The sequence below is a fragment of the Xenopus tropicalis genome, chromosome 4 (assembly GCF_000004195.4).
Source record: "Xenopus tropicalis strain Nigerian chromosome 4, UCB_Xtro_10.0, whole genome shotgun sequence".
NCBI lineage: Eukaryota > Metazoa > Chordata > Amphibia > Anura > Pipidae > Xenopus > Xenopus tropicalis.
Window position 1 is genome coordinate 126,111,376 of NC_030680.2, and position 12,485 is coordinate 126,123,860.

The following is a 12,485-nucleotide window of genomic DNA, read 5'->3' on the forward strand; positions in this document are numbered from 1 at the left end:
ACAAAGTTTTTCAACCCAACATGAAGTTTGTTCTCAAACTTCCCTTTCTAGTTATAACTGTAGCAACAAAATTAAGCATATGGTATTATGTCTTAAGCCTGCCTTTAATGTTTTATATCATTTCCCATCATTGTAATTATTTAGTCCAGGGATTTAGATTCTCCAGTATTTGCCAACATTAGTGTTAGGCCTGTTATCATTCTCACTCCCTTAACATTATGACATTACTATGTTAGTATACCATAGTAACATGATTGTGATGTCACGGCCTTCTAGCTGTAAACAAACCCTGTACCCCTGTTATCTGGCTGAAAGTAGGTCACCATTGTGACAAGATCACACACAGCTGTAAACAAACCCTGTACAATTTGTTCATTTTGTGCTTTTCAGTTGAAGGTGCTACACGTGCCTTTGCTGAAAGCACAAACTGAAGCGCAACATCTGAAAAATTGGTAACTTTTCTATTTTTTAATAGATTTTTCTACAAAACTGGCTTTTGTGCAAGCCTAATTAATTATAATTATGATATCTCTTATATAAAGGAGCCCTCTACCCAAAACCTATTTTACATAAAGAAAGAAAATGCAGTTATCAGAAGTTTTTTAGTATACATTAATAAAATATCAGTGGCTCCAAATTACAGATTCTTTAGAAATATTAATTACATTTTTAATCTGGGTTTTCTTTTCTAGATTCTTTTTATTATTTAAGACTATAATTTATATTTCCCTATAGATGCCAAATTAATGCTTAGATTCTTATCAGTTTTAGAGTAAGTTACCATTATGTCATCACAGACATCTAACTAAAGTTAAACCATTTAAAAAAAAAACAGAACTTGAATTCTAATATCTATTTACATTTTTCAGTGGCTTTTAAATAATTATAATCTAGTTCAGGCCCCTCCTTATATAGCTTTTATTCTAACGGTGGCCATATGTAGGCCGATTCTAGCTGCTGATATTGGTCCTTTAGACCATTTCGGCACCTTATCTGGCCATGTATGGGCAAACTATGGTGATTTAGGCCCATTATTTATATGTATATTATGTCTATTCATTATCATCAAAACTTGAAAGCAATAAGAATAATACAAATAGACAAATGTTTAAAAACAAGGAAATATGCTTTGATATGGTTATGGAAACATTTCTATGGATTTTAATTATTTTTTTTTCTTTCTTTTTGTGCAGCAACAAATGTATAAATCAAAAATTAATCCAATGAAGAAATTTTACAGATATTTAATTGAATGCCTCATTATAATAGGATTCTTTGTAGCTTTTATCCATCCCGCATCTGGTAAGTGATGACAACCGCAGTTAATGTCAATTTGTTTAATCTAAAAAAATAAAATATATTTTGGGTGCAGATTTTTGTCTTTTATATCAGCTCTAACTTCCTGTTATTATAAGTGGGAGGTCTAATTTGGGAATATAAAATAGCCCAATTCCCTACTAGGACGTGCAGAGATCAACCTTTATAAATGTATAATCTATATAGACAAGCTTATTACAAAACAAAGATGATAAAATTCTAGTATCCAATAAAAGATACAGATGGTGACAATAGTAAATTATGCATGCAACGCAGTTGTAAGAGATCTAACATAAACCTCGCCCCAACACAATGGGGCACACTGGCAAATTTGTACCTGGGCAATTTACAGTTGCTACCAGGTGAAAAGTGCTTTTTGTTTTAGGAAAATGTGATAGTGCTGTAAAATGGAAGGGATAAATGCAGTATAAATTATGCCATTTTGGCGGGGAAACTGTGCCCAACTTATATACATTATAGGAAAATGTAGTCTTTGTATGTCCTTTAATAATTAGATGTGCTAAAACAAGGAGAGGAGTGTTATGGCAATGAAATGAGATATTAATGCTGCTGGATGTATAAGGAACAAGTTTTGGACTAGTTGGGTTGTGGGTATTAGACAACAGATGCAGCGGCTGTGAGCATTTGCACTTACCCCTATTTGTTTTTGCAGCGGCACATAAACATGGAGACAAAGGAAATAAAGCTCAAATGAATGAAAGTAAATTGGAGGAAAATATAATCAATGCAAATGGAATTACCCCCTGCAGTTATTGCAAATATAAAGTATATATTATAGCATTAGCTGCTATGTTATCAATTGCATTGCCAGGAGCAGCTGGATGGTAAGTCTTTTCTCTTAATCTAAATTCTAACACATTATGTATCCATTATATATATATATATATATATATATATATATATATTACAAACTGGGTGCAAATCAGATAAACAATGTAAATATGTAAAAAATGCTGATGCACACCAGGAAAATTTCATCAAAAAAAGATACTTATGTTATTCAAATAAGTATCTTTTTTTGATGAAATTTTCCTGGTGTGCACCAGCATTTTTTACATATATATATATTATATATAAATAATATTTATCTGCAGCCAGCCAGAGGCACAGGGTCATAATGCCCCCAAAATTACTCTATTACTTTAACTGTGGGCGAGGTGCCTGTGAGGCACAAATAATCACTTTTCTAGATTTAACTATAATAACAGGGCTGGGAATTCTTTCTGTGCTGCTAATTGAAGTAGAACTATATATTCTGAATATTAAGTTTAACATATCATTTCTACCCTAGTAAGATATACCTATAAATCTCTTTAAATTGGCATACTAGCATACAAACTAGGGGTAAGGCCTGTAACTGTTAAAACTAAATTTTTGCATTATGAGTTAATCCAGTGGCACCTGTTATTTAAAAATATATTTTTCACAAAAAGGGTTTTCCAATTGCCCATCTTTTGCTTCCTCATGAAACCACACTGAATGCAGATTTTGGGGGCAGGAAGGTGGGATTGCAGACTGTTCCTTACCAGACCCCCTTTTTCATGCTTTCCCCACAACTACAGGGTCAACTGCCCCTATAGTTATGCCATTGGCTATATCAATATATTAGCTGGGCTGATTGTGTGATAAGGATCACTATGTGAACTTTAATCTAAGAAACTTTCCCCTTCCCTTGTGCAGGTATCTCTATTACAGAATGAAGAAAAAGAAAGAAATCAGTGATGAAGAAAAGGCAATAGAAGAATCACAGCCTGAGACCTTTATAGCCAGAATGAGTTTGTGGCTCTCCGCACTCAGGCCCCTCTTTGATAAACTGATGAAGATAATAGGGGAATTACAACTAAAGACCTATATGTCTAAAATAACGATATGGTTATCTACAAACTGTACTCTAGAGATGCTCAGCCTTCTCTATGCTAAACTGAGGAAGAAGAAGCCAATCTATGATGAAGAAAAGGCAATAGAGAAGTCCCAGCCTAAGGCCGCTAAACCTAAAACTACTATAAGGTTTGTAACCTGGAACTAACCATTTTGTTTCTCTTAAAGGACAACTAAAGGTATAATCACCGGGGAACAGGGCAAAATGTCAGACACTCCCCCAGTAATTATCATGGGCTGGAGCTCCTGTTAGCAGAAAACTGCAAAGGCCCAGGGCATTTTTGTATAAGCTCATTTGCTGCAATCTTCTTCCTCTTCTGTCTTCTTTTCTCCGGGCCCTTGCAGGTGCATGTGCAGTGAAAATGCTGCCCTTTACTTAAAGGGCATGTCAATCCCAAAAATAATGTTTTTCATAATCAAAGAAAACATAATTCTAAGCAATTTTCCAATATGAAATAATTAAAAATTTGTAGCGCTTTAAACATTATTTGTAAATGTAATTGCTATAGAAAGCAGCATTTGCTGAACTCCTGGTTGTTACATTTTAAACAATGTTGCAAAGGTCTTGGTTCTCCAGCAATACAGGTCTGTCAGTCTGCTGCCTTGTGTTACATTGTTTCAACAGTCTGAGCCACCGGGATAGAGAACAGAAAAGGACAGGCAAGCACTGCTTCTAATAGCAATTATAAACACAAATAACTCAAACACCGTTACAAACTTGTAATAAATGTATATTGCAAAGCTGCTTAGAATTTTGGTTTCTTTTATTAGGCAAAAAATTATATTTTGAGTTGCCTTGTCCTTTAAATGTACATGCACCTTCCCAGACCCGAACAAAGAGAAGACAAAAGAAGCCATAGGAGATACACAATGGTTGAAGATGGTGACAAACTACAGAAGAACCCCAGGCCGGTGCTCCTGTATGCTAGAAACTGCATAGGGCCTTCTGTAAAAGTATCAGGAAGTGATTATAAATCATTGGGGGGTGCCTTACATTTTGCCACCCCTCAGGGATTATACCATTTGTTCTCCTTTAAGGCGTTGTTAAGTTTATTTTCTGTTAAGCAAAAGGTATAAGCACACAGCTTTTAGTTTACAGAGAATGATTCCTTGCATATAAGTGGCAGTTGCCAAATATTAGTACTTGAAAAAAATGTAACCATTTAACAGAGATATAGGAATATTAGTAGCAGTAACTTACAGAGTGAAAAGCTATGAGCTATTATAGATATAATTAGGCATAGAAGGGATATCCTGAACTGTGCTAACTTAATTTACTACAATCAGATATTTTTGTTTTATTATAACCTAGTACTATGGTTACTATACTTTTCATTGCTTTGATTTAACTTTTTAACATTACCTGCCAATTACACATATTATATATATATATATAATACTGGACAAAAGCTGTGCTTGCTAATTCTTCCATATTCACAAGCAATGTTTATGTGCATTAGTCAGTTCCCAGGTTTTAAAATTTGTATTCTTTAGAACACTGGATTTATATTTATTGTCTGTTACTTTTATATGTTTGTTCAGGGATAAGCCTGGCACAGGCAAAAAGATGGCCAAGGCTGATGAGAAACTGAAAGATGAAACCAGTGTGACAGGAAAGTACGTTTGCATAACTTACATTAAGCCAATCTCTTTTCATATAATTTTTTTTGTAAAATAACTATTAGGCCAGTGGGACACATACTAGTCAAGCATCCAGTTTCAGTTGTGACAAAAAAACAGCCCTTTTAGGATTGTTTGGCTACAATTTAATAAGACATTTATCCTATTATTTTAATACCCCCTCCCTGTTACTGTAAGCTTTCCATTGTGGCTTATTCTGAAAATGTATTTGAAACAAACATACAATAGATTATCTAGCAATTATATCTAGGTAACACCAAATAAAAAGGCAGTTCCATAACTGTTTATTTCTTTTCTTTGTTCAGGAAAATAGTCAAGAAGAAGAAGAAGAAGAAGGCTCCTGTGACTAAATCTGTGGGGAAGGCAATTGAAACGCCTTCCATAAAACAATCTACAGATGAGCCAGTGAAATCTGGGCAAAGCCCAGAAATACTAGCAATTCCTGAAGGGTAAGTCTCTTTTCTGTTATATGTTGTACCCCCTCCCTGTTACTGTAAGCTTTCCATTGTGGCTTGTTCTGCAACTTTATTCGAAACAAAAATACAATAGATCATCTGGCAATTATATCTAGGTAACACCAAATGAAAGGGTAGTTCCATAACTGTTTATTCCTTCTCTTTGTTCAGGAAAAAAGTCAAGAAGACGAAAAAGAAGAAGACTCCAGATGAGCCAGTGAAATCTGGGCAAAGCCCAGAAATACTTGCAATTCCTGAAGGGTAAGTCTCTTTTCTGTTATATGTTGTACCCCCTCCCTATTATTGTAAGTTTTCCATTGTGGCTTGTTCTGCAACTTTATTCGAAACAAACATACAATAGATTATCTAGCAATTATATCTAGGTAACACCAAATGAAAAGGCAGTTCCATAACTGTTTATTCCTTCTCTTTGTTCAGGAAAAAAGTGAAGAAGACAAAAAAGATAAAGAAGGCTCCTGTGAAGTCTGTGGTGGAGGCAATTGAAGCTCCTTCCATGAAACAATGGAAAGATGAGGAAATATTCGTAATTATTAATGGGTAAGCCTCTTTTCTGTTTCTCATTGTACTAACAGTGACAATTCATTAAAATCTATTCCTTTCCTGACTGTCAGGATTCCTGATAGGTTATAGCGGATAATCATTGTTGATGTATGACATATTTGATAGAAAGGATGTTTTGAGATCCTTTTATAAATTAAGAGAGATAAAATGATTCTATTATTATTTTGCTTTCCTGGAAATGTATGTTTAAATAATTTCAAAAGTAGTTAAGTTGAGGATAATTAAATAAAGGGGAGGCAAATGGACCTGGAACTTTACCTTGTTGGAATTTTTTGATTGTTAATAAAACTTCTCATTCAGAATTAGGCTGGCAAACTTACTATGTTTTTGAGAAGTCTAATAATGGATGTTTTAAACTATATTCTGCCTTTTCAATAGGCAAAGCAGTAGATTGACAGACTTGTTTAGAGTTTCAAATTCTGATCAATGTATAATTCCTTGTTATTTTTCCTACTTATCTTGAGAAAGCTTTATTTTTATTATTGAAGAAATGTCATCCATCTTTTAATACCTCTATTATACATTATGCTATATGAGATCTCACTGCTTTATTTCTTTTAGATAATGGTTTTGGAGGTGCATTAATTAAATCCTCCTTACTTCAGAAACCACGCACTTACAAATATGCTTCATTGGCCTCCCTCTCTCTTGATGAAAAAAATCCACACCCAGTGATAAAAAAAAAATGTAAATAAGACCTTGTCTAACCCAATCTTTTAATTTCTTGTAACCCAATCTTCTCATTTCTTTTGTTTAGAAAAATGTGTTACACCAGTATGGCTAATTTATTCAGAGACCCACCAATGTTTGGACTAGTCAATAGTTTCGCGACAGAACAGGAACCTGTGGAACCAGTTGGTATTTTATCAACGGAACAGGGACCTGTGGAACCAGTCAGTATTTTAGCGACGGAACAGGGACCTGAGGAACCAGTCAGTATTTTAGCGACGGAACAGGGACCTGTGGAACCAGTCAGTATCTTAGTGACAGAACAGGGACCTGCAGAACCAGTCAGTATTTTAGCGACGGAACCGGAATCATTGGCAGCAGTCAATGTTTTATCTACAGAAGAGATACATGTTCCAGCAGAAAAAGTTGTATCTGTGGAACATGTGGAATCGGACATGGTCTCCATGCAACCAGTTATTCCAGAGTTTGAACAACCTTTTGTGGAAAGCCAGAAAGAAACTCCTTCTAAAGCTAAATATAAGAGGTACAATTGTTAAGCTTAAACCTAAAAGCCTAAATCATTGGTTAACATCATTGTTCTAGCCTGCACTTTATCAGAGTATTTAGTTAAGCAGAGTTTCTTTTTAGCAACTTGAAACAAATGATTTGAGATTTTTAATAAGGGTGAAACAAGATTGGAGTTGGGTTGTGTGACTGGAATGAAAGCTAGATTTATATTTTTTAATTAAGAATCAGTTTGGTAATTAACATTTTTATGGGATGAACTGTAATAATTGGAATTCAGGGTCGGACTGGGCCGCCGGGAAACCGGGAAAAAACCTAGTGGGCCCCGGCGGCCCAGACCCAATCCCTATTACTGCTTCCCCTCCCGAGAATGTTGGGCGGGGGCCCTGCGGGGGGTTAGGGGGTGCAGTACCGGCCCCTATGGGGGGTGTGGGAACCCGGGGGCAGCAGCCATGGTGGGCCTTGCACTCTCAATTCTCTGTTGGAATTTGTTTAGGAAATACACAGTTCTACCTCTGATGAAGTAACTGCTTTTCATTTTTACACCCATATTACTAAACTTTCACCATCATTTTAATTCTTACTTTACATTTCTATTGATTGTCCAGAATAACAGTTTTGAGATGGATAGAGGAGATCACAGATGATGAAGCATCTACTGATTAAGTGAATGAATTCCAGAAATAGATACCTGTGGATATTAACCCTAACATGTGAGTTGTTCTAAACCTGCACTGTTTAACTGGATTAATCATAGTTTATTTTAATACTATTAAAGCACATACATTACAAACTAGTATGATCATTTATTTTAAAGATTTTAAACAAATACTTATATTTATGTACTTCTTATATGGTGATAATTAATTAATAATGGGTTCCAATACTACTGGCACCAATAGGATCTCACAATAGCTGCAACTTCAGGATTACATCTATTACATTTAAAAATACTAAAGCTTCAGCAAATGTTTGAGAGACCACAGAGGGCAACACTTAAATTATCTTTAAACCACCCTAATGATAAATGTGAAAATGTCCTTGATTTATTGCAATAGTGTTGCAAATCAATTCCATTAACAATGTGGTAAACTAAGGAGCAGATTTATCAACATTCAAATTCAAAACCCAAAACCTTGAGATTGGATAAATGTAGTCTGAAATATTAATTTTGGCTTTTTAACATTTCTACAGGAAAAATGAATTCAAAGTTTAGTTGTGGGGGACAAGGACTGGAACGGGGATGACGCATCTGAATAAGGTCTGACTATAAAGAGAACCTGTCAGGTTAGAAGTTATTGGTAACTGAAAACTGACAGGTTCTCTTTAAATGAACATCCGAGCAGCAAAATATCCACAAATTTCTATATCTGCCTCTGAAACGTGTCCCCCGATGCTGACCCGTTCCCTCCAGTCAGAGAGTGAGGCCTATCTTGGGCCTGTGAGGAAGTAAGCCTGCTGTCCAACACCATGGCCAGAAGACTGCAACACCAGTCAATTACAAATTTTAATAAATGGACAATTATCAAAAGTACCAAAATAAAAATACAGTGTTTTTCTTGGACAATTTACGTGTGTTTAGGGTCATAATTATACAGGGAATAGTGGTTATAACTCCACTACAGCCCAGCAATACACAAGGGCCACATGAGAGTGAACAGTTATATCTTTAAAATTAAAAGTTAAAGGACCCAATGCAGAATTGACATATGGTATAAGGGACTGGCCTGGTACTGATTCAGTTGATCCAGGCCTTTATTTACATGTGTGGCCCATAAGCCTCTAGTTACACCCTTGTTTTTTTAGCATCTAGAAGCAGCAATCCTCATTTGATTAGAAGGGGAATGTCCTCAAAAGGTATTTGAATAAACATGGTGCAGCTGCTTTTGGGGAAAAATGGCCAGAGAGTTAGGGGAAATTTTAAACTAGGCATGGGGGGATTGTGTAGTATGTAATTCTGTGGAAGAATTGAGTGGGTAAATCTGTTGAAGAAGGTTAGGTAGTGGCTATAGTAAAGGAAAACAGGGGGTGGAGACTTTATCAGGGCATAATGGCAGGGAGGACCACAAGTTGCATATACAAAATGTACAAGCTGGTACTAGTATTAAATGTATGTTTACCAATGTGAGAAGCCTGACTGGTAAAATGGAAGAGCTCGAGGCACTCTTGCTGCAGGAGAAAACTGATAATAATTTGTATTACTAGAACATGGCTGATGAGGCACACAACTGGGCAGTAAATCTAGGGGGACAGGGAAAATAGAAATGGAGGATGAATTTTTCTGTTTGTTGAGCCGAGTTTATAGGCCAATATAAATGAGACTGACACTTTTCACAAATAGTAAAGAGTCCAATACATTAATTGTAGGGGTATGCTACAGGCCCCTAATGTAAGTAAAGAAGAGGAGGCTTAGGTCCTGTTGCAAATATAAAAGACTGATAATTTAGGGCAAGTAATAATAATGGGGGATTTTAATTACCCTGATATTAACTGGAGGAGCAGTACTGCCAGGACAGCAAATAGGAACAAGTTAAAAACTTGTTCCATGACAATTTTTTATGTCTAGTGACATAACAACCCAGAATGCATAGCAAATGTGTAAGTAAAAAAAGCACATTTTTGCTCCTTAAGGACAACATAGATTGGGGCGTTGTGTTTTCTGCTAAAAACACAAAGCAGAAATGGTAAGATTGATAATTGGTATCAATAAGATTATAAAGTGCTTATGCCTGTTATTATGTAGTTCAGATAGAAATGATTATGAAAATGTGCAACCAAAGCTCTAAATTTATTTTCATCATATCCGTAACTAGTAATAGTGATTTAATCACAGTTTACATTGCAAGATTCAATACTGTGCATGGGTTGAAAAAATAAATCTTGAAGCTCCAATGTTCTCTGAAGTTTGGGATAAGGCCTGGTAGAATTTGGGATTTGCCTAATGCTGGTTGTATTACATTGGAGGGTTAGGGGAAAACTTTATAGGCTTTTGAGTCTGCCAAAGAATAGAGTTTGGTTGGATTGGTGACAAAGTAAGAGATTTAATGAGGACCGATTTGAATGTAGGTATGAGACTGGTCCATTCCAGTACCTGGTGTAGGTGAGCCACTTTATAATACCTATAGATATTTGATGTTGCTGGTCCACCTTGTGATCTGCTCAACATCATCACCCGTTGCCTGGATTTAGCCAAGATAAACTCAAAAAACATTTGTTCAGTAAATTAGAGCTTGGAACCATAGAAATGTATTCATCTGTATACATTGTTGAAGATTTGATGTGTTAATGTGGATGGCCAGATACTTCAGGGAACAATTTCTCCATTTATATTGGAATTTGGATTTCAGTCAGCGTCGGACTGGGCCGACCCTTGCCGGCACTCCCGCAGCCGATGGTGTTCATCGCCAGATGCGTTAAATTTACGTGTGCTCAGGGGAGGACGTCAGGCAGGGGGCCCCTGCGGGGGGGTTAGGGAAGCTCTGCGGGGGGTTAGGGGGTGCAGCGGGGGCCCCTAGGGGGTGTGGGGGACACGGCCGGCGGGGGCACCTGCAGGGCCCCTGGGGTGGCAGCCCTGGTGCGCCCTGCACGGGGGGAGTCTGGGGGAGTCCGACCCTGATTTTAGTGATTCTCATATATAAAAGGATATGTTTAAAGATAGGACTTCTTTGTCTTTTGGACATTCAATTTGTAGCCTGAATATTTGCCATATTGAACAGATAGGTTATGCAAGTTTGGTAGGGAGACCAAAGATTTAGGATCGACAAAAGCACATTACTTGTTGTTTCCCACTTTAAGAGTTTTGTTGTGTTTGAGATGGGATAGTGCTTTGATAGCTGTTAAGAAAGGGCCATTAGATCCCATTTGTTTTGGCAAACAGGATTTAGCTTCAAGAAAAACAAGCAGTATAATTTGTCATGGGTGAAGACACACGGAGCTACTAGTAGTAGCTACTTGTTGTGGCTACTAAAACAGACAATGCTGATTATTTACTGATAATTGTCTCTACATGTGTTTTAGCAAAGGCAATTCTCAGTAAATCTCCTCGAATTGCCATCGGATGACACACGCTGCACAGGCGCGTTCGGCAAATCGGCGAAGTTGCCTCGCGAGGCATTTTCGTCGATTTGCCAAAATCGCGCCGCCGCGTGTGCCATCCCACCGGCGACTTACATTTTCGCCGGTGGGATGGCAACTCGGGGAGATAAGTCGCCTGCGAACAGGGAGATTTGTCGCGGGCGACTAATTTCCCCATGTGCCAGAGCCCTTATGAGGGGGAACTTTTAACTACCTCCTGATCAGGCAGTTGCTCCAGGGTTCTTCATGCCCAGTGTCAATAGGTGCAGCACACTTGTGCCTAAAGAATTGGGTGTAGACTTCATTCATGTGTCAAACACCGGAAATGATACCAGATGGACTTCTGCAAAATTACATCCGATTGACACAAAATATGCTTACATTAGGCAATTTTGGTGAATTGGGTGCAACTGTTGAAGGCACAGTACAATTGTGGTAAGAGCATCGCCTTATTATGACTGCAATTATGCTAGAATTCTGGGAAAAACACTGCATTTACCCTTTACACAGTGAGAGCCTGATATTTACATACTTAACTAGATGTCGTTGTCAAGTGGAAAGCAAGTGTCAAAAATGGCTGCACCACTCAAGCCCTTCAAACCAGTTCCACTTAGTAGCACTCTAGGTTTGATTGTGCTTTACTATGACTTACCACTTGCAGGAATCTCATCATTATGGTTTGGAGGTTCAATGGGGGGCCACAAAGAGGGGGGCTGCCAGTTGGACAGCCCTGCATTACCAGATAAAATCTGAACTATCCTTAACCCCATTCTAAATTCTATAGTCTATCATATGTCTTGAGATACAATCTTCTTGTTCTTTAGGTTACGTTATAATTAATCAATAGTGTCTGATGGAAAAGTCTCATTCATGGCTATTTTGTCAGAATCCCTTTAGAGCAGTGCTGTCCAACTTCTGCGGTGCCGAGGGCCGGAATTTCTCTAGCATACATGGTGGAGGGCCGCTAATTGAAGCCAGTTTTGACCACTCCCCTTTTTGAAACCACACCCACTTCAAACCACACCTATTTTATCACAATGGTGGTAGCACAGCAAAATCCCAAATGCTTGGTCCTTACTGTGGGGATATCAACTGTCATTCATATGTGAAAGAATTATGTCATATTAAGATATACCCTTAAATTCCATATGCCTCCTCCTCCCCTGTGGATAGCAGAGCAACCCCCAGCACATAATTACACACCTTAGGGACCATTTAATGGCTATTTCCAACTGCTAACAAACTCCCACAACAAACCCCTGCCAGGTTCACCTCCCACAAGCAGCATAGGGCAAGCAGAGTATGGCACACACAGGCAGCACT

General features: G+C 37.5%; 2 protein-coding genes across 7 annotated transcripts in view; one reads left to right on the forward strand and one right to left on the reverse strand.

Annotated features, from left to right (window-relative positions):
* cdhr4 (cadherin related family member 4) overlaps positions 1–12,485 on the reverse strand; it is a 93,395-nt gene that overhangs the window by 46,984 nt on the left and 33,926 nt on the right. The gene's annotated exons all lie outside the window — the stretch shown is intronic.
* Positions 1,990–8,657, forward strand: LOC101730457. The gene is made up of 9 exons (XM_018093669.2): positions 1,990–2,162; positions 3,019–3,345; positions 4,759–4,833; positions 5,163–5,306; positions 5,484–5,573; positions 5,751–5,870; positions 6,652–7,107; positions 7,697–7,801; positions 8,283–8,657. The coding sequence occupies exons 1-8, from the start codon at positions 2,029–2,031 to the stop codon at positions 7,752–7,754; spliced, it is 1,404 nt and encodes a 467-aa protein (XP_017949158.2). The 5' UTR covers positions 1,990–2,028; the 3' UTR covers positions 7,755–7,801; positions 8,283–8,657.